At 45.9% G+C, this 25530-nt stretch overlaps 2 protein-coding genes, 1 long non-coding RNA gene and 2 other non-coding genes across 11 annotated transcripts in view; 3 read left to right on the top strand and 2 right to left on the bottom strand.

Annotated features, from left to right (window-relative positions):
• The window catches only part of VAC14 (VAC14 component of PIKFYVE complex), a 100974-nt gene extending 90382 nt beyond the window's left edge, over positions 1-10592 (bottom strand). The window contains exon 1 of the mRNA XM_072818087.1: positions 10238-10592. Coding sequence (XP_072674188.1) covers positions 10238-10341 — 104 coding nt within the window. The 5' untranslated portion in view covers positions 10342-10592. The remainder of the gene's footprint in view (positions 1-10237) is intronic.
• TRNAG-GCC (transfer RNA glycine (anticodon GCC)) lies at positions 152-222 on the top strand. Its single transcript has one exon. It is a non-coding gene; the product is annotated as a tRNA-Gly (tRNA).
• TRNAG-GCC (transfer RNA glycine (anticodon GCC)) lies at positions 965-1035 on the top strand. Its single transcript has one exon. It is a non-coding gene; the product is annotated as a tRNA-Gly (tRNA).
• A 5770-nt stretch (positions 10593-16362) lies between the features above and the next one.
• Positions 16363-25374, top strand: LOC140628602 (uncharacterized). The gene is made up of 3 exons (XR_012026667.1): positions 16363-22919; positions 24479-24607; positions 24963-25374. It is a non-coding gene; the product is annotated as an uncharacterized lncRNA (long non-coding RNA).
• HYDIN (HYDIN axonemal central pair apparatus protein) overlaps positions 17106-25530 on the bottom strand; it is a 383131-nt gene continuing 374706 nt past the window's right edge. For 6 of the 7 annotated variants that reach the window (XM_072817829.1, XM_072817826.1, XM_072817832.1 and 3 more), the window contains 2 exons: positions 19224-19448; positions 17106-17688 (listed from right to left, as the gene is read on the bottom strand). In XM_072817829.1, the coding sequence (XP_072673930.1) occupies positions 17206-17688; positions 19224-19448 (708 nt within the window). In that variant the 3' untranslated portion in view covers positions 17106-17205. The remainder of the gene's footprint in view (positions 17689-19223; positions 19449-25530) is intronic. The other variant, XM_072817838.1, reaches the window with a different exon arrangement.

Genomic DNA, 25530 nt, shown 5'->3' with positions numbered 1-25530 from the left:
GCCCAGCAAGGACGGTTCTCTGGACACCTGCCTGGCTTCCCAAACGGGACCGACTAGCCAGGCGAGGCAGGGACCGCCAGAGCTCCTGTGCGACTGTCCAGAGACACGGCCCCTTGAGAAAAGCCCTGCCGCTGCGGCAGGGAGCAGCACAGCATTGGTGGTTCAGTGGTAGAATTCTCGCCTGCCACGCGGGAGGCCCGGGTTCGATTCCCGGCCAATGCACGGCTGCTCTTTTGCCTTTTCCTGGCAGGCTTCCCATCAGAGATCCTGCTGGAGGAGCCAATCTCCTCACCGTGCCGCCTCCGGCAGCTGGGCCGGGGAGTCTGGCCTCGCCTCCCTGCTCTGGAGGAACCCGGGCTGTGGGGGCCTTCGTGCTCTCTGCCAGCGAGGGGCTCGGCCCAGGCCGGGGTCTGGCAGGGAGCTGGGGTGAAACCTGAGAACCGCAGGAACGGGACCCACGCTCCCCACGCTCCGAGGCTCCGAGCGCTGTTACCGAGGAGGGGCTTGAGCAACTCTCGTTTCTATCCTGAGGTCCGAGGCAAAGCAATCTCTCTCTCTCTCTCTCTCTCTCTCTCACACACACACACACACACCCACACGTACCCACACGCACACTCTAAGGGGCTCGAGCAACTCTCATTTCTATCCTGAGGTCTGAGGCAAAGCAATCTCTCTCTCTCTCTCTCACACACACACACACACACACACACACAAACACGCACCCACACGCACACCCTAAGGGGCTCGAGCAACTCTTGTTTCTATCCTGAGGTCTGAGGCAAAGCGATCCCCCCCCCCACACACACACAGACACACTCCCCCCCCCCCCCCAGCTTTCTGCTCTTGCAGCTGTGCTGACGTGGCAGCATCAGAGGCTGGCCTGGCATCCTGAGAATCGCGCACCCACAAGGAGGCTCCGGACAGGGGTTAAAGGGAGGCGCTCACGCAGCCGCTCACAGCTGGAGCATTGGTGGTTCAGTGGTAGAATTCTCGCCTGCCACGCGGGAGGCCCGGGTTCGATTCCCGGCCAATGCAAACAGCAAATATTTTTTTAAGCCCAGCAGACTGGATTTGGGATTTCACACTGCCTAAAGGGTACGTGGGTACAATCTGAGAAGTGAGAATGACTTGTTTCTAGCTTCAGGTTTAAATATCTTGGACAAAAAGTACTCAGTGCCTTGAATTCCACAAACATCTAGAACCCGTGTCTCTGTTCTTGAGGAGTCCAGGATACGGGGATCACCAAAGCCACTGGAGCGGCCGTGCCTCCCGCTCCTGTCCCCACTCCTTGCCCGGCTCCTGCCCGGACAGCCCGCCCAGGGAGCTGGCTGCTGAGAGTATTCCTGAGGAAGCCAGGCTGTGTTTCTGCTCAGGACAAGTTAGAGCAGCACCCAGGGTGGGAATAAGCACCCACAGGGCATCTGTGGCATATCCAGCTGTGCCAGCAGCACAGTCCATCCTGGAACCACGGCCTCACCTGTCTGCTTATTTCAGGTCGCAAATGGTCCCTGAGCACCTGGAAAGGGCACCCTCTCCTCTTTTGGAGCCAGCATAGGGATGCATTCCCCGCCATGAGGGGCTCTCTGCTGCGGTGAACATCAGGGAGGAAGCTAGACAGCACACAGGACTCGCATGCAAAGTGGAGACAAAACGATCTGCTGAGAAGCTTGTGAGGCGAGAAGCGCAGGCAAGAGGGAGCAGGCCTGCCACCTGGTGGGGAGGGATTAGGCATGGTTTCGAGATGGTCAGCATTTGAGACGCACTCTGAAGGATGAGCGTTCGTTCTGGAACTGTTTAGGATCAAGCAGCCCAGACAGAGGGAAGAGCGTGAACAATGGCTCAGAGGAAGGAGAGAGGCATTTGGCTTGGCAAAGAACACAGGTAGAAGAGAGGCGGGTGACAGGGCCGGGGAAGCTGCTTCCAGTCTTGTGCGTGGTAAAGGAATTGGCATTTACTTCTGGTGGTAGTAAGGAGCCACGGAAGCTAAGAGTAATCCTCAGTGATGGGTTGTTATGGGTCTGAATGGTGTTATGGAGCTTGGAAAAACCCAAAGGCTTACAGGGACTGCATAGTAAGAGAGTGTGAGGAACAGGGCTCTCGTGTTGGGGTAACAGCCTGCATGAGCATAAGGATCTCCCGAAGGCAGGGGATGGGCAAGCAGGAGGTTCAGATTTAGCACTACCTGACTCTGCAGGCCCAAGACTACCTTTCTCATTTGCTCAGTACCAGCTGGATGGCCTCCCCACCCTGAATCCTTTCAGGGCTCAACACAGGGCATCCCAGGCCACTGCAAAAATAGTGGCCCGTTTGGGGCACCTGGGTGGCTCAGTCGGTTAAGTGTCTGCCTTTGGCTCAGGTCATGATCCCAGGGTCTTGGGACTGAGCCTTGCACTGGCCTTCCTGCTCAGAGGGGAGTCAGCTTCTCCCACTCCCTCCGTCCCCTGCTTGTGCACTCGCACTCTCTCTCTCTTGCTCATTCTTTCTCAAATAAGTAAAATCTTTAAAAAAAAACAGTAACCCATTTGAGTCTGGAGGCCCCAGAACCCTGCACACTTGGGGGTATGTCCAGGAAACCAAGACAATGGTTCCCCTGGAAGGGAAGCCACAAGAACATGCTCTCACCAATGCTATCAGCTTGGAGAACATGGGGCTGGCTCTGCGGGTCAAGCCCTGGGGCCCCCGCAGGAACAGCGGTCTCACAAGCCAAGGCTATACTCTTTACCTGGCACTCAGGGCAACAGTGTACTCCAGCCAGACCCACCTACATCCTGGAAACCCGGACCCTACTCACTCTGTCCCTAGTGCCCTACTCTCTGGGAAAGCTCTGCTTCACATCCTACCCAGCCTTCAAAGCCTGGCTCAGATCCAAGCTGCTATTCTTTTGGACCATCCCAGGAAGGGGTCACTCCTCGTCTAAATTCTGAAGGACTCAGTGACCCTCTCATTCTCTTCCCAGCAACGCACTGGCAAATGTCAGGGCTCATTTTCATGTGTACATTTCTATCTCCGCAGTTCCTTGAATGAAGTCCTTGAGGACAGCCTGGGGCCATGACTGCCTGCGTCTCTCATGCCTGCCCTCTGGGAGTCTGGTGTCATGCTCAGTGTGGGGGACAGCCAGCACAGGCTGGGGACTGGGCTGGGAGGCTGGCGGCACCAAAGGATGGCACAGGTTGCCGGGTGAACACGGCCAGAGCCCCACACTGCCATATGGGTGACACAGGGTAGCCTAGTATTCTAAACCTAACCTGGTGGCCTAACCACTACCGTATCTGGGGGGTCCTAAGCTCTGAGTGTTAGGAGGAGCAAAGGGCACTCCACTGGGATCCCCGAAGGCGCATGGTCAAGGGCCCAGGTCACCAGAGCTGTGGCTGGGGAAAGATGCAGAAGCTATGGTATGTTCTGGAAACCACCTGCCAAGGGGCCAAGGGGTGCTGTACCCCTCTCTAGTACTCCAAAATAGGCCCACCAACCAGACTCGTCTCTCTGCTTCACAGGAGTGTGCACACAAAGATGCACTACAAAGGGAGGCAGAGTGAGTGGAGTTTAAACTCCAGCACTCCTGGTTGCAAGCCTAGTCTCTCTTCAAAAGACCACATTGTTTCCTCTTTCATCCACAGGCTGCAAGCCACAGGCAGGGATCTGAGGCTGCACTAGTTTTGAAGTGAATATCTGGCCCGGAAACTCTCACGATCACAAATCCCTGGGACCCTCCCTGACGTAAAGGTCACAAGTATTACTGTTCTATGTGCCAGAGAAGGGGGTCTGCTTCTGCCTGCTTCCTTCTGAAAAGGTGTGGAAAACCGAGGCTGATGAGGTGTCCTCAGAGGCTGCCCGGAACCTCCATTCTCATGGTCGGAGGCAGGAACACCTACTTCCCACAAGGCACAAACTCAACTTGGCAGCTCCAAGCTTGTGACGCGGCCGTCAACAGTGCGAAGCGCCACACCGACTCCCCCCTGACAGAAGGAACCCCAGACAGGGGAGGACGTATTTGGAACTGTCATCAGAAGAAACCCGAGGCCACCGTCTCAGCAACGCAAACACAGCCCCTCAGTGGACCCCTTTGGTCTCTGCAACAAGGCAATGACAATCACAGGTCACACAAGGACTGGTGATGGACCCCTTCCCAGGCACACACTCTACACTCTACTTCTGTTACCCCCTTGAATAACAACCTCCTTCTGCACTGATTACCCTCTCATCCTCGAGGTGAAACAGTCTCAGGGAAACCGAATCCCCTTCCCAGGGTCACGGCGGATCTGAACCCATGACACACCTCAAAGCCTGAGCCCTTTCAACTGTACACCAGTTCTTCTTGCCCAACTTCTTAAACCGCATCAGCTGCAAAGTGAACACACCCAGTTATACAGCAAACTTCCCTTGTGGAGAACTGAGGCCCTAAGTGAAATGCAGCTTTCTCCACACATTTTCCCATCCTCTTCAGTGTTCAGACATCCTCGAAGCATTCCCCCACCACACACACGGAGTATGGATGACGTGCAAACTTGAGATGTTTTGAAATGCTCTATAGCCAGGCTTCTACTGTGAAGGCAGGTAATAAGTAACCACTTGCTGAGCTCTTACTAGCTGCTAGGTGATAAATGCTAGATGCTTTACATACATTACCTAATTTAAACTTCAAATTAAACCACTGGGTCAAGTACTATATCACCCATTCTATAGATGGGAGAAACTGAGGCTCAGAGCCATTAAGAAACTCACATGGTCACACAACTTTGAGACAGGTATGGAAATGAAACCTAGGTTTTTCTGACTCCATGGTTTAAAGTCATTTCCACTATGTTGCACTATCCCCCTCCTCAAATATCACAGCTACCACCTGTTGGATGCCTACTGGGCACCAAGCACTTTATATTTCTAATTTTATTGAATCTGAACGCCTTTTCATCTGGTGATATCCAAATGTCCTAGTCAGCAGGTGGCAGGGGTTTTAGCCACTGCACTCATGTTCCTATGTCTTCAGAGGAGATGTCCTTGGTTATAAGGTGGGGCTATTAATTTCAGTGACCTTACACTGTTTTTAGAGAATAAAATAAGGCATATAATCTGCTCTGTGTTGCACATGCTCACATAGCGGTACCAGTGCAAACTCAGAATCAGAGAGACAAACTGTGATCTCACACACCACTCAAGATCACATTCATTCAGTAAAAGTTGACCAAGAACCTGTCATACCCCTGGCTCCAACAGAGGAGAGGAAGAGAAATCCAAAGTTGTGTTTATTCTTGTGTTGTAAAGCTTTCAGTATAGCCTTGGGGCTGCTGCCTTTTCTTGTCCTGGTTGAGTCCACTTATCCCTCAAGGTTTTCTATTTTTTACATCATGTGCCGTGTTCAGGAGGCATATCCAGGTAGCAACTGCCCAGGGATAATCTGGGGAAATATCTCCATCTGCTCTGCTGTATATTTAAGTAATTTGGTTTCCACTTGCTCACTAGTCTCCACTAAATGAACAGGGAAGTGGAACGTTTGCCTCTGGGTAAGGACCAAAGACCATCTGAAAAGGCCTCCGAGGTAACTGACAAAATACCCTGAGCTTCCACTGGATGGAATCGGTGGGAAGATCATAAAAAGGGGAAATGAGTCTGAAAGAGCAGCTGTTTGAAACTCAGATGACAATAACTGTGACCACTTAACAAGTGATTCCTTCACATTATAATAAAACACTACTCTTATTTTTTTAAAGCGCTGTAATTCACATATCGTAAACTCACTCTTACTGTGTGCAGTTCAGTGGTTTTTCGTGTACTTATTAGCAGTCACTCCCTGTATTCCGCAAACCCTGTCCCCTTAGCCCTAGCCAACCACTACTCTACTTTCTCTCTCTCTGAATTTGCCTATTCTAGATAATGCATAGAAGTGAAATTTTCATATAAATGAAACACATGGCCCTTCGTGACTGGCTCTTTTCACTTAGCCTAATGTTTTCAAGGTGCATTTGTGTTTAAGATGAGGAAACTGAGGCACAGAGGAATGAAACCAGAGTTCACAAACTCACATGCTCGCAGAGGCCAGGCAGGAGACACAAGGGAGGACAGGCTGTTGTGGACGCGCCAATACAGGAAGCAAACTAGGGAGCCCATGTCCTGGCCCACAGGGAAGCTCCTAGGTTGCCCGTACCTGCTATGGGGAACTGTGTGCCCCACAGAGACACACTTTCCATTCCTCAAGAGAAGCCAAAAACCTGAGCTTCACTGTGAAATTCCTCAATTTAAAATACCTTGCAATTCAGGTCAACCCAAACAGGTCTACCAGCAGGACAGAGTCCCTAGCTACTGGTCTGTAACCTCTAGATGGGGCAATTTGTGGAAGGCAGGGCTGGGTGGAGTTCTGACCCATACCTGCCTTAAGGCACTGGTGATACAGTGTCTCCTCGCAGCAGTGGTAGGCTCCAGAGCCAGGTCAAATTCAACAGTTACCCTTTATCTGCTCATAGTGCCAGGGATCCTCAGTTCCTCCCTGGTAGGCAAAGGATGCATTATCCCCCAGCCCCCACCCCCTCTTGGTCTTTGGTATTCTCAGGGGCATGGCCTGGGCACCTACTTACATTTGCTGGCTTTTGGAACTCAAAGTTCAGGAACACTAGAGACTGGGCACTGGGCCCATCTTTGCTTACCATGAAGGGCGCTGCCTCTCTCAGCCTGCAGTCAGGGGGCCCTGCCACCAGAGCATGGGGCATGGCACCCCTGGCAGAGTGAGCATCCATTGCAGTTATCCTAGTGCCTCCTGGCATTTCTCCCTAACACTACACTCTCCTGGAGAGCTGAGCCTGGGGTCTTACCAACCTTTGCATCAGGACTGAGCAATGACGATATCCCCTGAAATCGAGAGCCCACTAAACCTGAAACAGCCATCCTAAAATCTTAACCTAAGTGCCTTATCCTTTAGCAAACCGGGCACATCGTGGGGAGGCTATGCAGGAAAAAACTCTCCAGGACTGCACACAGCAGGCTGACACATGTAGTGATCAGATCTTGGGTCACTTGACCCGGCCTGCTCTTGAGATTCTAGAGTTCAAGGTTCTTCAACTGAGCCAAGCATTCATGTCTCTGCATTTTAATGTCTGTGAGGCCTGTCATCAAGAAGAAACACCCTCCTCTTATTATGAATTTTAATCACTTATTGGAAAACCATATGCAGCATGGGCTCTGTCCAACTGAGCAGATGATTCTGGAAAATCAAAAGTGTCAGTTAAAACCACTATGGAAATGCTCGAGTATGAAACATGCTTTATCAAATATATGTGCTCTTCTTGGCAGAGAAAACCATTCATTGTAGTAGAGAAGCTTTTCGAGACAGATGAACCCGGGGTTTCCTATCCAGGTTCTAGCTGTGAAACTCTGGGAAAAGTACCTAACCTCAAGGAGCTTCTGTTTCCTCATCTGTGAAATGCAACTACCTAGCTCATGTTTGCAGCCATGCAAAGTAAAGAGATGAGGGGTGTGCGGTGACCAAACAAAGGCTTCTCTCTATCCTCCTCTCCCCAAATTGGGCAGACAGTGCTTTACATGTAATCACTTAAAAACATATTTTATTTATTTATTCACGAGAGACAGAAAGACAGAGGCAGACATAGGCAGAGGGAGAAGTAGGTTCCATCTGGGGAGCCTGAAGTGGGACTTGATCCCAGGACTCTGGGATCACCAACTGAGCCAAAGGCAGATAGATACTCAACCACTGAGTCACCCAGGTGTCCCTACATGTAATCACTTAAAAAAAAAAAAAAAGATTACTATTACAGACTGAATTATGTCCCCATCAAATTCATATGTTGAAGCCCTAAACCCCACTATGACTGTATTTGGAGATATGGTCTATAAAGAAGCAATTAAGGTTAAATGAGGACATGATGGTATGGTCCTCATCCAATAGGATTAGTGTCCTCATAAGCAGAGACTCCAGAAAGCTCTTTGGTGAAGCACAGATAAGTAAATCTTTATTCCTAAGCAATTTGTGATACGTATATTTAGGAAAATATCAAATTGGGCACGCCTTATTTCAAACACAGCTGAAGAAGGCTAGAAACAGATTAAGGACCTCACCTAGGGATCTTATCAAAATGCAGATTCTGATCCAGAGGTCTGGGGTGATGCTGGAGAATCTCTTTCTGACAAGCTCCCAGGTGATCCTGATGCTGCTGGTCTATGGGATACACTTTGGGGTAGCAAAATCCTTAGACTGTAATGTTACTTCCCCACCAAAAATGTACGGTCAGGGATCCCTGGGTGGCGCAGCGGTTTGGCGCCTGCCTTTGGCCCAGGGCGCGATCCTGGAGACCCTGGATCGAATCCCACGTCGGGCTCCTGGTGCATGGAGCCTGCTTCTCCCTCTGCCTGTGTCTCTGCCTCTCTCTCTCTCTCTCTGTGACTATCATAAATAAATAAAAATTTAAAAAAAAAAATGTACGGTCATTCACTCATTAAGACACCAACTGTCAGATGCTGTGCCAAGTGCTGAAGATAAATAAAATAGGGTCTCCACTCTAAAGGAATCCATACTCTAGTTAAGGCCCTAGGAGGTTTCTCTGAATTCCACAAATTCAACCCCCTTGAATGCAAACAGAACCCCATTAAAGACAGAACCCTTACAGTCTGCAGAGTGAGAGCATTTATATGCGCTGGAGGCAACAGTAATGCTGAAATAAATACCTCTATTCACGGACTCAACAGATGATTCAAGCTATGATGAAAATCAGACATTCCCAAGAAGCAGACTGGGTGATGGCCAAACTCGGGTAGCAATGTAGCTTCAAAGCCAATAAAACCCATGGACATGGAGCCACGTCTATACATCAGCTCTGAGTCTCCTCCTTAGTGCATTGATACCCGACTTTAAGACTTGCTAGCATTAGTAAAAGCCAGGGCATAAATAAGTAGCAGTATGGAAACAAAGCAGTCAAGAAAGTGGTGCCTGATGAGAGAAGAAGCTAGGTGGTTTTGGACATACTGAATGTTAGCGCTGAATGGGAAGGTCCTCTTAACACAGCCTAAACCCTTTACATGAGGAACAAGGGAAAATCCAAAGCAGTTAAGACGGTGCTTCTCACCTGGGGTGATTTTGGACTCCCAGGAGACATTTGGAGACACTGTCTGGAGACATTTGGAATACTTCTGGTGGCTACTGGATAGAGATCAGGGATGCTGCTAAAAATCCTACAATGCATAGGACAGCACACCACAACCAAGACTTCTCTGTCCCAAAATGTCTATCATGCTGAGGTTAAGAGGTCCCCAGCGAAGCAATCTTCCCAAGGTCAAAGAATGGGCTTCACTGCATGGATTAGACTGGAGCTGTCCAATGTTCTGCAGTGATGGAAATGTTCTAAGACCTGTACTGCCCATTATGGTAGTCAACAGCCACATGTGGTAACTGGACATCCGAAATATGGGTAGTCTGACTAAGTAACTAGATTTCTTTTATTTTATCTTTAATAATGTATGTATAAATAGCTATGCATGGCCAGTGGCTACCCTACTGGAGAGGGCAGGACTACAGTCCATGTGTCCTGACTCCCAGCCTGGCATTCTTCCAAGTTTCACAGCCTGATTCTTTCTGCTCTTCTCAAGTCATCCAGCCACCTGACTTTATCACAAAGATCTGACTGGAAAAAAAAATACAAATATAAAATATTAGAAAATCTTAATGAAACATTCCTAGCTGAACATCTTGGGAAATAGAGCAAAATGTCAGGTCATGGTTACACATACGTGTTATAAGACTGTAGAAGTAATAAAGGTCAAGTTATTCCTACTTCCACCTGCAGGGAAGGGTGATACGGCAGAGATAAAATAAACAGCCCTCTAAGTCTTGAGATTTGGGACCTGATTTCTCCCCTTGGTCACCCAATAGTCTCACTTGTCAGAAGCTTGGGTAAGAAATGAGGCAGGTCAACATCATTAGCAGATTCTCATGCTTCCCACTTCCCTCTCATCACAGAGGCCCCTCTCTGATTTGCTGGTTTTGGTGGAGTCCACAAGACGCGCCGTGTGCCAGGCACCGTGCTGAGCACTACACTACACATTCGCTTTGTCGCTTTAATTGCACGGCAGTCCTTTGGGGGCACCAGGCGGTTAGAGAACTCGGCCCAAGTCATACAGCCCATCAGAAGCAAAGCTGGGACTCCTGATCCCCTGCACGGCGCTGCAGGGGCCCCGCATCACCAGGGCGGGGTCCTGGCTCCGCTCCCCACGCCCAAACCTGGGGGCCCGCGGCTCTTACTTCTCAATCTCCAGCGCTGCCACCTTCCGCTTTTCGTAGAGCTTGTCATTGAGGGCGCGCACGATGTTGGGCGTGAGCGGCGCGAAGTCCTTCTCCGGGTTCATGGTGGCAGCTCCAGGCGCTCCCCGGAGCCCCGCGACTCCTCAGCCCGCGGCTGCCCGGGCGGCGCCGGGGCCGGGGGAGTCAGCGGCTCCGCGCTGCCTCGGGCGCCGGCTCATGGACCACGCAGCCTTGGACCTGCCGGCCTTGCTCCGCCGCCGCGCGCCGCCTCGGAACCCGGCCTGGACCCCGCCCCCGGACACCTGCTCCCCGCAGCCAACGGCTCACGCGACCCGCTCCCGCCAGGCACCGGCAGTGCTCAAGGGGCAGCGGCCATGTTACTCAGATCATGTGACTCTGCGGCCGCTTCCGCCTTCCGCCCCAGGCCCCGCCCCCTGCCCGCCACGCCCCCGCACGCAGGCTGCAGGTGGGTTTCCCCGCCCCCACAGGCGCCCCTTCTCCTCCCGCCTGCTGGTGGTGGTCCGAAATCTTTTTTGTGTGTGTGCGTTTTTAAAAAAGATTTATTTATTTATTCATGAGAGACAGAGAGGGAGAGAGGCAGAGACACGGGCAGAGGGGGAAGCAGGCTCCATGCAGGGAGCCCGACGCGGGACTCGATCCCGGGTCTCCCTTATCACACCCTGGGCTGAAGGTTTCGCTAAACCGCTGAGCCACCCGGGCTGCCCTTATATATATATATATATTTTTTTTTTTTTACTGGAATTTGATTTGCCAACATAGAGCATAACACCCAGTGCTCATCCCGTCAAGTGCCCCCCTCAGTGCCCGTCACCCAGTCACCCATCCCCCGTCCCCTTCCACTGCCCCTTGTTTCCCAGAGTTAGGAGTCTGTCTCATAGTTTGTCTCCCTCTCTGATATTTCCCATTTTCTCTCCTTTCCCCTATAATCCCTTTCAGTATTTTTTATATTCCCCGTATGAGTGAAACCATATAATGTTTGTCCTCCGATTGACTTACTTCACCCAGCATAATACCCTCCAAGATGGGGTTTCTGAGGCTCGTGTCCCATGCACGCAGGTGCCCGCACGTGGTGCGCTTCTGTGCACCTTTGGGAGCACGAAGGGGTTCATGGAGCCTGAACTAAGCATAACTTTCTAAATACTGAACCCACTAGTTCATTTACTACTTAGTCAACAGTTTCGCATGTGGGAGTGTTTCCCAAATTAGAGTAATACCGTCGTGATTTTTGCCATAGTCTAGCCACTTGTACTGTTATATAAAAAAAAAATATTTTTCTCAAATCAACTTATTTTCGGAAATCTTATATTCTTTCTTTAGACTTGCTTATGTGCTGAAATCATGGCTGTAAATAGTTACATGTTTCTAAAACATTAAATTCTCAATTAAAAACAGTGCTACCTGTCTGCCATCTAAAATCTCAGGTGTCAACAGTGGCTGTCACCCCACCACTTGGGACTCAGGGGAGTCTGTTTGCCGTGCTTGGGTATCTTAGAGGGCTGGATTACAGGCAGCAGAAGCCCCAGATCTTCTGGGTGCAGGTCTCCAGATGGATCCACTGTAAAGCAGCCTTTCCAAAAGCTTTGAGTGTCACGCTAAATGGTGGAATAGAAATTGAAGCTCTGTGGCAAAATTTTAAAAAGCACTTTATGACATATTGTGGCTAACAGGGAGATGCATCAGAGTTCTTTATTGTAAGCTTCCATAGTGGACAGGGATTTTAGGACAAGGGCTAGACCTCAGTGGAGCACAAAAAGCATTAAATACCAGCATGATACATGATAGCACTTTTTTTCTACTGAGTGAAAAGTACTCACTCAATAGTGTGCATGTGATTCTGATAGCAAAGTTGAGAAGAGTCTTTTTTTTTTTTTTATGATAGTCACATAGAGGAGAGAGAGAGAGAGAGGCAGAGACATAGGCAGAGGGAGAAGCAGGCTCCATGCACCGGGAGCCTGACGTGGGATTCGATCCCGGGTCTCCAGGATCGCGCCCTGGGCCAAAGGCAGGCGCCAAACTGCTGCGCCACCCAGGGATCCCGAGAAGAGTCTTATCCTCAATCCGTAGATCAGAGTCTTTGGGACCCAGGTGAGGAGGGTACGCTAAGCAGAATTTTGATATGGCCCCCGATTCCCACCCCTTTGGGTAGGTGGTACCCTGTTTAATCCCCTCCCCTTGTGTGTGAACAAGACTTGTAAATACAGTGGCCTGTCACTCTAACAATTATGTTATATAGCAGAAGGAAATTTGTAGATGTAATTAAAGTCCCTAATCAGTTGACTTTGAGCTAATAAAAAGGGAGATTATCCTGGGTGGGTCCAACCTAATCAGATGAGGCCTTAAAAGTAGACAGAAGGCATTTGAAGCAGGAGAGAGATTCTTCTGCTGACCTTGAAGAGTAAACAGTAGCAAAAGTGAATGGTCTATGTTGTACCACATGGGAAAGACATTAGAATAGCCTCTAGTTGCCTAGAGGGATCTCCTGAGGGTTGTCAGTTGCCAAGAAAATGGGGACTTCAATCATAGGCTGCAAGGAAATGAATTTTGTCAACACATCAGGGGAACTTGGAAGTGGCTCTTTTCCCAGTTGAGCCTCCAAATAAAGATGCAGCTGGCTGGCATTTTGATTTCAGCCTGTGAGACCTTGAGCCAAGAACCTAGCTTAGTTCATTCCGGACTTCTGACCCATGGACACTGTGAGATAAGAAACTCGTGTTAAGCTGCTAGATTTGTGGGAATTTGTTATGCAGCCATAGAAAACAATGACAAATGCTAACCCAAAATTCAGTAAGTCATGGAGGAATTGTGTCTGGAAAAATCTGTGAAAACCCTTCCTTTACTGGTAGGGTTTTCACAGCTTTTAAAACCTTTGACAAAAAAAAAAAAAATAAAAAATAAACCTTTGACAACACAATGCAATGAATGAAGGTGGGTACACCACCAATCTGAAACTGCCCCAAATTTAGATTTGTCTCCAGTGAAAATGTTTTGCTTAATAGTTTCCTCCTCTTACCTTGGTACCAAGTGGCACTGATAAGTACATTTCCAAATATCTTTGCAAAGTTTTTGTCTTTAGAATTTTGATGATGGTTGATGCAAAACAATGAAAAACGATTAAATCAACAGGAATGATTTGGATCTATTTCTCTAGTATGTATTCATTTCCACTGGACCCATATCTAATATAGTGTTTCATCTGTTTCTTTTGCTGTTTGGTTTGGCTTTTTCTTAAAGGTGAACCAAATTTCCCAAGGGTCATAATGAGATACAGTTTTTAATAATTGAAACAGCAATGTTTTGACCAGAAGGAACTCTTTTCTCCTAAAATCACATCCTGGACATGGTTGCTAAGAAACCAGTTTATTCAAGGCCTAAACCCATGCTTTGTCCTGCCTTTTGTTCAGAAATTCCTGGGGAAAAAAAGTGGTTTCTTTTCTCTGATATCTTGGAAAGTACCAACTAATTAAGGTTATTTATGCATCCTGGAATTGGCTGTGGCATTGAGCTGTGGCATTGAGAAGAAAGCCCAAGGCCACCATTGCCTTCTCCATGTGCTCACGCCTCTAACCCTCGTGGCCACCCTGACTCAGACACTTCTAGACTAGCAGGTAACTGATATGCCTGGTTGCACACTAGCCATCATAATTCGCAGCTGTAACTCATCTGCAGCCATGTGACACCTGATTGTTAGTACATACGCTATGGACATGGTAGCAAGTGGATGCTGGTGACCACTGTGAGAAATTGTGCCCAAATCTTGGAACCATGCCAAGCAGTTTCTCCAATAGCAATGTAATTTTGCTGGAGTTTCAGGGTAACATGTTAAAGATTTTTTTTTATTTATTTATGATAGTCACACACACACACACACACACAGAGAGAGAGAGAGAGAGAGAGAGAGAGGCAGAGGGAGAAGCAGGCTCCATGCACCGGGAGCCCGATGTGGGATTCGATCCCGGGTCTCCAGGATCGCGCCCTGGGCCAAAGGCAGGCGCCAAACCGCTGCGCCACCCAGGGATCCCCCTCAGGGTAACATGTTGAAGGGGAATCCCACACTTGGTATCTGGCAGTGTCTCATAACATCACAATATTGTCACTCCGGACCTGGGGCCAGTCTTCCCTAAAGACAAGGTTAGATAGCAGGCCACACTCACCAGGGCCTCTGAGCTGAATGATGTCAGGAGCCCCCATTCACATGATGTTCTGTGCATCTGTTCCCTGGAGCTGTGTCAAACTGCAGCCCTGATGTCTCTGAACACCCCCAGTGAGATGCCTCCTGGTCTGCTTTGCTGAGAATGTATCCTTTCAGAGGTAATTTCCCCTAGCTTGTGTCAGAATGTTCATTTTCACTGCGCTTCTTCCCCAGCCCACTGTTGAGCTACTTTGTCATTTCAAATTTCCCAAAATGAAACAATTTTTGTAACTGTCTTTTTGAGGCAGAGGAAGTAGGAGAACAACCTCAAGGGAAGAGATGCACCACATCTCAAGTCACCTGGAAAAGGGGTGACTGGGGTGGGTCTGAGCAGACTCCGGTCCTAGGGAGAAGGCCAGCCTCCTCACTTGAGGCCTATGAGACTATGGGCTCTAGACTCAGTGGCTTGGGGAGAGCTGAGGCAGGGCTGAGGTAGGAGCAATTGTCCCTGGCCACCAGGCAGCATTTTGCTGGTAGTGACTTGGGAAGTGGCCAGTTTCCATAGCAGCCAGTGTCTGGGGCGGTGGCTGGGAACCTTCTGGCTCAACAGAACACACTTAAAGCACTGACCCTCATTGGGTGGGTGGGTGGTGGTGGTGGTTCCCAAGGCGAGTGTCATAGTGCTCTGCCCTGTTGTGGCTGACTTTCACACAGCTTTTTGTATCTTCTCTTCCATCTCAAACCATCTGCCATACCAGGTTTCAAACTGTTGAGAGGATGCCCCTTTTGAAGAAGGCGGTGGTAGGCAAATTGTTCCCCCACCCCCAGCTATGCCTCTGGTGGGAGGAGGGAGGAGGGATATATTGGGAAAGGCCGGTTTCTCGGGCAAGGTCAAAAGCAGAGTTGGTGAGAGTTGTTTCCAGGGTCCTAATGGAGAGCACCAGAGCTGTGGATTCCACAAAGGCCCAACTTCCGTAGTTGCCTTTAAGGCAGCCACTCTCAGCTGCAGAGCGCCCATCATCCCCTAGAGAGGGCTTATAATGCGAATTCTGATCCAGTAGGTGTGGGGCAGCTCAAGATCCTGCATGTCCAGCTCTGCCTAGCTCGTTCCCAGGTGGTGTTGGTGAAAGGCCGCTGAGGCTTCACAGCTGTGCTGGGCAGTGTGCTCCTTGGACCGTAGCAACGGCCTCACTGGGAACCCGGCGGAAACGCAAATTCTCGAGCCCACGAAATCTACTAAATCAGACCCTCTGAGGATGGGACCTGACAGCCTGTGGGTTAGCGAGCCCTCTGGGTGATTTTGAGAGATAATAAAATTTGAAAAGCACTGGTTTCATCAGATTCTGGGTGTTTGCTAGTCGTAGCACGTGCTCATTGATCTTGGTATCCTCTCAGATGGCTGTGTAGTGCATTCTTTGCTCATTTAACCATCTGGAAAATCTGTCATCTAGTTTTTGTCTTTATGCCCGTTAGCATCTTTAGTGGCTGTGCAAATGAACTATTACATGTAGGTCTGCAAATACTTTAGCTGAGTGTAGGATATACTGGGCTGAGGATTAGAAGAGTCTCCTTGCATTACAAAAACACATCTCTAAAAGCACTAAGGGCTTATTAAAACACAGGTTGTTGGGCCACACCCTTGGGGTTTCTGACTCCGCAGGTCTGGGTGTGCTGTGAGCATTTGCATTTTTAATAAATTCTAGGTGCTGCTGCTGTTCTAAGGATCATTTTTCAGAACCACTTGTTTGGAGCATTCGTTATCTCCTTTCATGCTTTCTCCCTCTCTCGCAGGTGGGCTATAGCAGATGTGAAGGGCAGAGGACCCTCAGGCATGCCTGTAGAAGCAAATCCACTCCAGGGCCAGTCTGCAATCATCTTTATTTCATCAGGTGGTGCCATAAGATAAGTGGTCCTATTATTATTATTATTATTATTATTATTATTATTATTATTAAGCGGTCCTATTAACACACATTGCAGGACCCAGTTGCAGCATTCATGGCCAGGTGGGTGTATGATCTGTAGCACTGGTTCTCAATGTACAGGTTTGGAAGAGAAAATGATGCCCACATCCCTCACCAGACCAATTAAATCAGAATTTGGGGTGGAAGGGTCTGCACCAGGCTGATTCTGACGTGCAGATGGGTAGAGAATCATTGTGCTGCAGGCTGCCAGCTATGCACAGGGCTGGGAGTGGGAGTGGGGGACGTGACCCTCAGTGAGAGCTTTCTGTGGGGAACAGATATGGGGTTCAGAGGTAGAGGGAGCATCCCCAGCCCCTGGCCCTGCAATAATGGCACAGGTGTTATGTGTGTTATCATTTTGAAAATAGTGTCTTATTTGGCTTTTATGTGAAAGCAGGATATAATATCGTATCAAAATAGAGGCATGTCTAAGGGCTCTTTAAGCCATTATGAATTTTTAAAAGGCACTGTGGTGCCCTGCCCCAGTGTTATGCACTACTAAGTGCTAGCTGATAGGGGGTCATGAGTGTGGTATCTGTGTCATCTTATTAAAGATAAGGATTATTACTTGAGCTCTCAGGATATGGTTAGAAGCTAAATTCAGAGACTCGCCCTGGCAAAGTACAATATAGCTCCATTTTTTTGTAGTTATCATGTGTAATATGACTATATATTTCATATATATATATTTGAAATGCATATAATATGGAAATAAGTGGCCCTATAATTGAATGAGGAGATAAAACAGTAGCAGTAGAATTCTGTTTTCTCTGTTCTTCACCAGGGTAGAATAATACATAGATTTTAAGGTTGAGGAGATGCCTTTACATTAACACAGCTGGTCTTAGGTACCACTAAGGGGTGATCCCCTTCAGATAATAAACCCACTTAATGCCTGTTTCGTTGCCTTCACTGGGAGGACAAGACACAATCAGCTTGCTGGTGATGGGTGTTTTGCTGCCTGATGGGTTTCCTTCGAAGTAGACTGTGATATTGTTGATCTTCTTGGGCCGCACAGAGTCTACAGCACGAACAGAGAAGGCTGGGTTCTCCACCATGAAGGAGAAGTTGACTGTCTGATAGAAAATGTTCTTGAAGGGTATGACTATGCTGTACCCTGCCCGGATCAGGAAGGGACCTTGGGGTTTCGGGGGCAGAGCCACTCCAAAGAGGGGGATGGTATACTCCCCGCCAGTAATCGATGACAGCATCAGGATGCCCTTGGTCTCACCCAGGTGGCTGGGCTCAAAGTAGACTTCCACGCTGACTTCGGTGCCTCCTTGAGCTCCTGGGGCTGCGGTAATGACTTTTTCCATGTGGAAGTCTTGACAGTCAGTCTGAAAGAGAAACAAATGCACTTGGTTCACATTCACACAGGATCCTAAAGGGCACACTGGCAGCTCGGGCCCATCCCTGGCCCGTCCACTCTCAGACTGGAAACAGCCTACATTTGTGTGAGGCTGAGCAGGTCATAAAAAGTCATGCCCTTACAACTCCCTTGAAGAGTAGGTAATACTAATTATTATACCCATTCTACTACAAAGAAATCAAGGCTAAGAGATGTTAAATAAATTGCCCAGATATACAAAGCTGGATTAAGTCAGTGCAGCATTCACTGGCACTACTCCCCCCTCTCTGGCTCTCCTTTTCTCTCACATGCACAAAAGACTGCACAGTCTGGTTCCTCATGGATGGAGGCAGGGGGACTAGTTCTTGACAGTTAGTTGCAAGCAGAAGTGAAAGGTGTCACTTCCACACCAGGGCGTCCAGTTGTCAGTGCAGGTCCCCATGGGATCTTTTCACCCCTCTGCACTGTGACCTGAAACATCTGAGCTGGTGGGTGCCCTTCAGCTTGGATCTCTGAATGGCTGTGATGAGCAGAATCCCCTGCAGAGTTTCACTGGATAGAGAGCCCAAATGAGGGACAAACCTTTGTTTTTTAAGCCACTGAGATTTTGACTATTTGTTACTACAGCATAATTTAGCTTCTCCTGGCTGGTATGACTGATCAAGAGCCTATGCCTCTTGACTGTAGCCATGGAACTGCTGAGGGCCACCCTGTGTGAAGGCCGAACCTCCTGGCTCCACTTGTTGCTAGGTGTGGTCTTACGTAGTGTTGTTCAAGGGAATGTGAGTGGAAGGGATATATATAGCTCCCTGCCACTCCCCTGTAGCTGGCTGGAATGCAGACATCATGGTAAGTCATCTCGGTCACTGTGGACCAAAGCAGCTCTTTACAGAGGAAAGAGCATCGGAGCAGAAGGAGTCTGCATGCCTGATGTCATGGAGCTACCATTCCAGTCCAAACTGCTTCTTATGTTCACACTGTTATTTTACTTTGTTGTTATTTTGGGTTTCTGTTTCAGTAGTTAAACCTGGATTCCAGTTTATATAATTGGAACATATATGAAGTATTTACTATGAGCCAGCTTCTATGGAAACAGTTTCATATGCATCTCTTAAAAGCCTCAGAGCAATCTTGTGAGGTTGGGGTATTATTGCCATTTCTGGAAAAGGTTAGAGAGGTTTAGCAAATCATTCATACAAAGATTAAGTGGAGAAGCCAGGGTTCAAATCCAAGTTTGCTGGATTTCATGGCCTATACATGACCACTAAGCACCACTGTCTCCTTTGGTGACCACTGTGCGTGCTGTGGGAAGCAAAACTGTCCCCACCCCAGCTTGTTAAGATAGCGTCTGTAAGGAAGAACCCAGGCCTGATTCTGTTTATTTCTAGCTGGGAGTTTCTCGGCTGGATGAAGCACCTGACTCCCTCCGAGTTTCACATTTCGGCACCCCCTGTATCCTCCTATTATTTTTAAGCTCCGACTTCTGGCAAGGGAAGGGCAGAGCAGGGGACAGCGGCTGCTCACCCTGCAGTAGTATTCGGTCTTCTGCCGGGTGTAATTGGTGAACTTGGCAAAGATGCTCTGACCACTGCCAAGAGTGGTCTGGAAGTGGATGGGCTTTTCAGGCAGTGCTGGCGTGGCCTTCAAATTGAGCTCATACAGGTAGTAACCCAAATCACTGTTGTGCAGTGTTAGTCTCCCAAAGGTTTCTCCAGCTCTCAGGGGCTGGAATTCAAATGAGAATATTCCCTGCAAGAGAAGACAGAGGCTCCTGTGATGCCGAGAGTCCAACCCATTACTACCCAGTGACCTCAGAGTAGGTTGGTGGCAGAAATGGTGCTTTATATTTATAGCAAATGCTCACACTGATCTTGAGCCCAGGGAATCTCTGTCCAACTTTTGGAAGCAAAAAACTTTTGCTTCCCTGTACCCTTTCTAGTTTTCCCTAGAAACACCCTAGAGTTATTTATGTTTCTGGAATCTCTTTGAATCTATGAGGTATTAGATCTTCTCTTGAGAAGCTTGCTTATGGAGATGGGGGTGAGTGTTGCCAGCAGGAGGGCTGAAGTCAGCAGCAACTTCTTTGCTCATAGCCGATCTCAAAACAGCTTCCTGGGTTCTACTTTCATTTGGAAAGATTTTTCTCCTTCCTCTATTATTGCCCATGGCAAAACAAAACAAGAACCAAAGAGTGTGGCTTATGAACTTGGCTAAATAGGGGCACCTGGGTGGCTCAGTGATTGAGCGTCTGCCTTCAGCTCAGGGTGTGATCCCTGGGGTCCTGGGATTGAGTCCTGCATCAGGCTCCCTGCAGGGAGGGAGCAGGGAGCCTGCTTCTCCCTCTACCTATGTCTCTGTCTCTCTCTGTGTCTCTCATGAATAAATAAATAAAATCTTAAAAAAAGGAACTTGGCTAAATAAATAATATCTACTTTGGTGGAATAGTATATATAGCCATTAAAAAGGAAGAGGCAGAGCTATAACCATTGCCATGAAAGGTGTTGATGATATTGTAAGTGAAAGGAAGGATGTTCCATACATGTATATGAGGCATGTGCCCATATCTATGGAGAAGAATATGTCTATGCAAGTATAGAAAAGAGTAAGGATGTATATCAAATTGTTAACAGTAGTTATCTTAGGCTGAGGGAAATGGGATTTGAGGACTTTCATTTTCTATTCCATATACTTTTATATAGTTAAAATCTTGTTTTTACCATGAGTAGGTATCATTTCTTTTAAAAAAAGAATTAGTTTTTCTCATTGAAAAATAGCATAAAAAGAGGATATCATTAAAGTTGTAGATGTTTAACAGAGAAGAATATTGTATACAAATTTAGATGATTTTACAATTAAAAGAATTAGATGAAGATGGACAAATGTATAAAAGATAAAACTTACAAAACCAGACTCAGTAGATAAAGAAAACCTAGGTAGTTTTGTAACCATTAAAGACATTTAACCAATAGTAAAAAAGTTTTCCTTTAACAAAATTCCAGGATCCTAAAGATTTACTTGTAAGTTCTATTAGACAATCTAAGAATTCCACACATTCTCCCAAAGAAGAGAAAAAGAACATGATTTTGATACCAAAATCCAACAAGGCTAATAGGAGAAAAGAAAATTGGATGCCAGTTTTTCTGAGCATACACACAAAGTGCCCAATACAAATGTTAATCCCGGCAGCCTGGGTGGCTCAGCCGTTTAGCGCCGCCTTCACGCCCAGGGTGTGATCCAGGAGACCCATCAATGGGATCGATGTCCGGCTCCCTGCGTGGAACTGGCTTCTCCTTCTGCCTGTGTCTCTGCCTCTCTCTCTCCTTGTGTCTCTCATGAATAAATAAATAAAATCTTAAAAAAATGCAAATGTTAATCCAACTGAATATAGCAATATATAAAGAAGAAAATGTTCTATGATGAAGTTGGGTTTATTCCATGAATGAAAAGTTTAATATTAGAATAACCAATCAGTTGCCACATTGACAAATTAGAAGTAGAACAATGATTTGAACATCTCAATAGATGCAGTAAAGGCATTTGATAAAACTCTACATCCACTCAAGGAGTTTTTTTTTTTTTTTAAAGCTCTTAGCAAACTAAGAATAAAGGGACATCCTTAATTTGATAAAGGGTATCTATTAGAAACCTAAAATAAACATAATAAATGGTGAAACTTGGAAAGCTTTCCCTTCAAGATTAGGAGCAAGAGAAGGATGCTTTCTATTACCTTTCTAGTCAACATTGTTTTTCACATCCTAGATAGCCCTACAAGGCATGAAAAGGAAATTAAAGGAAGAAGTTTATAATGGAAGAAACAAAATTGTATGTATGTACAGGTGATATGATTGTACATGTAGAGAATTAAAAAAAATCTATAATTGAAATTATTGATAAATGAATTATTTAAGGTGGTTGGGTACAAAGTCAATATTTAAAAAGTTAAAAATTGAATGACCCTATGATCCTGCAATCACACTACAGGGATTTACCCAAAGAATACAATACATGCACCCTAATGTTTATTGCAATATTATTTACAATAGCCAAGATATGGAAACAGCCCAATTGATGAATGGATAAAGACGTGGTATATATAGTCAATGGAATATTGCTCAGCCATCAAAAAGAATGAAGCCTTGCTATTTCCAATGACATGGGATGGATCTAGAGAGTATAATGCTAAGCAACATAAGCCAATTAGAGAAAGACAAATACCATATGATTTCATGCATATGTGGAATTTAAGAAACAAATGAGCAAAGGAAAAGAAAGAGAGACAGATCAAGAAACAGACAATTATAGAGAACAAACTGAAAGTTACCAGAGGGGAGGTGGGTAGGGTGATGGGTGAAACAGGTGATGGGGATTAAGGAGTACACTTGTGATAAGCACCAAGTGATGCATGGGATTTCTAAATCACTATATTGTACACCTGAAACTAATATAACACTGTATGCTAACTAACTGGAATTAAAACAAAAACTTAAAAAGCCAAAAACTAAAGGCCAAGTCAATATACAAAAGTCTCTAATATTATTACAATCTTGCAACAAATAGAAAACAAAATTTTGAAAAGATACCATTTACAATAGTATCAACATATATAAAACCTAGAAATAAATCTGACAAATAATAAGGCCTCTACATAGAAAATTTAAAAAATATTATTGAGAAAAATTAAATAAGACTTCAATAAATGCAGATCTGCTCATGGATTGAAGATCTCAATAGTGTAAAGATTGGAATTCTGTCTGTGACAGATATGCCCCCAGTGGTTCCCACATCTTGCCATTCACGGTCTTGTTTCTTCCTCTCCCATGTTGTGCCAGGGCTGGTCTGTGTGACCGCTAGTATATGGCAAAGAGATGGCATATCACTTCTGAGATTAAGAGGAAAAGACTGTGGTTTCTGTCTTGTGCACATTCTTCCTCGTTTGCTGTCTCATTTTCTCTCAGATCACTTGTTCTAGGGGAAGCAAGCTATCATGTAGAAAGCTGCTTTAGGGAGAAGTATATATAATGAGGACCTGAAGCTTTCAGCCAACAGCCAGCAAAGAACAAAGACCTTTCCAAAAACCACACGAAAGAGTTTGGAAGCAGGTTATCCAGCCCCAATCAAGCCTTTGACTGGGAGTCCTGCAGACAACTAACTGCATCCTCATGAAAGAGCCTGTGCCCAAACTACCCAGCTAAGCTGCTGCTCTTGGATCCTTTTATTTATGTATGTATGATGTATGTATGTATGTATGTATGTATGTATGTATGTATGTATTTATTTAACGCTTGGATTCTTGATTCTCAGAAACTGTGTAGATAATAAATGCTTGTGGTTTTAAGTTGCTAATTTTTCAAATAATTTTGAATCAACAGATAACTAATGCATTCTTAAAATAATACAATCAAAATCCTAACAGTTTATTTATTTATTTTTTTGGAGGAACATGATAAGCTGAGTTATATGGAAACGCAAAGAGCCAAGAATAGCTAAAATACTCTTGAAGAACAAGAATGTAAGAGATTATCAAGTCTTAATATAATGTCACCAGAAGGAATTATAATTTTAGTTTAACTAGTAATATAGCTTCAAAGTATTTAGAGCAAAAATATGACAGAACCACAAGGATAAACAGACAAATCTCCTATTACAATGGTGACTTTAAATACTCTCTTAAATCTGACCACACAAGTAGACCAAAATATCGGAGAATTAACACTGAAATGACAAACACGTGCTTTTAAAAAATAAATGGAGGGATCCCTGGGTGGCACAGCGGTTTGGCGCCTGCCTTTGGCCCAGGGCGCGATCCTGGAGACCCGGGATCGAATCCCACATCAGGCTCCTGGTGCATGGAGCCTGCTTCTCCCTCTGCCTATGTCTCTGCCTCTCTCTCTCTCTCTCTCTCTGTGACTATCATAAATAAATAAAAATTTAAAAAAAAATAAAAAATAAATGGAGAGTTAAAAAAAAGATCATATATTGGGCCATCAAGCAAGTCTAAACAAATTCTAGAGGACTGAAATAATATGGAATATCTTCCCTGACCACAAAATAATTTAAAAAGCAACACGTAGAAAAATCCATGTTTGGAAATTAAGAAACACTTATAATAACCCACAAGTCAAATAAAAATGAAGGTCAGAACATTTTTGAACTTATTGCTAAAAAAATGCTACATATAATATAAAAATTTGCATACTGTGGCTAAAGCAGCACTTGTAATCCTAATGTGTGTATGGGAAAATAAAGATGACTAGAAGTAAATGCACTTAACATTCATCTTAGAAATTAGATAAAACACTAGTAACCCAGAGTAAGCAGAAAGAAGAAAATAATTAAAAGCAGAAATCAAGCAACTAGAAAACAAACGTACAATAAAGAGTACCAACAAAACCATAAGATGCCTTTTTGAATATAACACTGAGAAACCTCTAACAAGACTGATCAAGACATAGAAGGCACAATAACCAATATTAGAAATGAAAAAAGGATGTCACATAGAAGAGGTAGTAAGAGGACATTAGCAATGTTATGCCAATATTTTGAATATATGGAGGTAACAGGCATGCTCTTGTTACTGATTCAGGAAGAAACAGAAAATCTAAATAGTTGAATAACTCACAAAAAGAATCAAATCAGTAGCAGACAATCTTCCCCGAAAGAAAACACCAGGGCTCAGTGGCTTCATCTGTGAGTTCAAGGAAGACAAAATTTCAATCTTTTATAAAAACTCTTTCACGGAATAGAGAAAGCAGAGAAATCTTTTTCTTTTTCGCTAGCAGAACTGACACTCCAATTGGACAAAGACTACATACAAGTAAGGAAAACTGGTCCATTTCCACTCATGAGCACAGAGGCAGCTCTGTTACACAGCCTACTACCCAACTGAAGTCAATTCTGTTTGTAAAAAGGTAAATGAAGGGATCCCTGGGTGGCGCAGTGGTTTAGCGCCTGCCTTTGGCCCAGGGCGCGATCCTGGAGATCCGGGATCGAATCCCACGTCAGGCTCCCGGTGCATGGAGCCTGCTTCTCCCTCTGCCTGTGTCTCTGCCTCTCTCTCTCTCACTGTGTGCCTATCATAATAAATAAAAAAAAAAAGGTAAATGAAGATCACAAGGAACTTTTAGTTTATCCTGAGTTTTCTCAGACTGGGAAACCTTTAAAAATCTGACAATGGCAAAAGTTGGTGACCTCTCATTACTGACTGGAGGTTATGATTGGCAGTTAAAGGCACACACACGCATGACCCAGTAATTCTCCTCCTAGGTGAAAACCATGGACATCAGGAAGGCACTTGTGCAGTGAAGTTCACAGCAGCATTTTTAATGGCAGCCAAACGCTGAAACCACACAGAGGTCCGGCTGCAGTAGAGTGGATATCCAAATGGTAGTATAGTCGTATGATGGAATATTCTGCAGCGATGGGGGATGAATGAACCTCCACTGCGTGTATCAACAGGATGACCATCATAACACATGATGTTGAGAAAAATTAAAGAATGCATATAGCACGATTTCTTTTGTATCAAGTACAAAAACAGGCCAATCTAAACCATTTGGCTTAAAAGCAAGAAATTATGACAAAATGACGACACTAGAAATTTTTAGGGGTGAGGGATCATACTATGAATGAAGATAGAGATTTCTGGGGTGGTGGTGGCAGTTTTTAATGTCCTGGCCTGGGGTTGGTTATACAGATATTACTGTATATTACAGATATACAGTAATTAAATAAACAATTACTTTCGTAGTTGTTTAAGTAAACATGTTTTAGTATTTTGTATACATATATGTACAATTCATTATATATGTGAAATATGTACTTTTATGTGTAG

This window comes from Canis lupus, chromosome 3 (assembly GCF_048164855.1).
Source record: "Canis lupus baileyi chromosome 3, mCanLup2.hap1, whole genome shotgun sequence".
NCBI lineage: Eukaryota > Metazoa > Chordata > Mammalia > Carnivora > Canidae > Canis > Canis lupus.
This window is presented reverse-complemented; position numbering and strand designations above follow the sequence as displayed.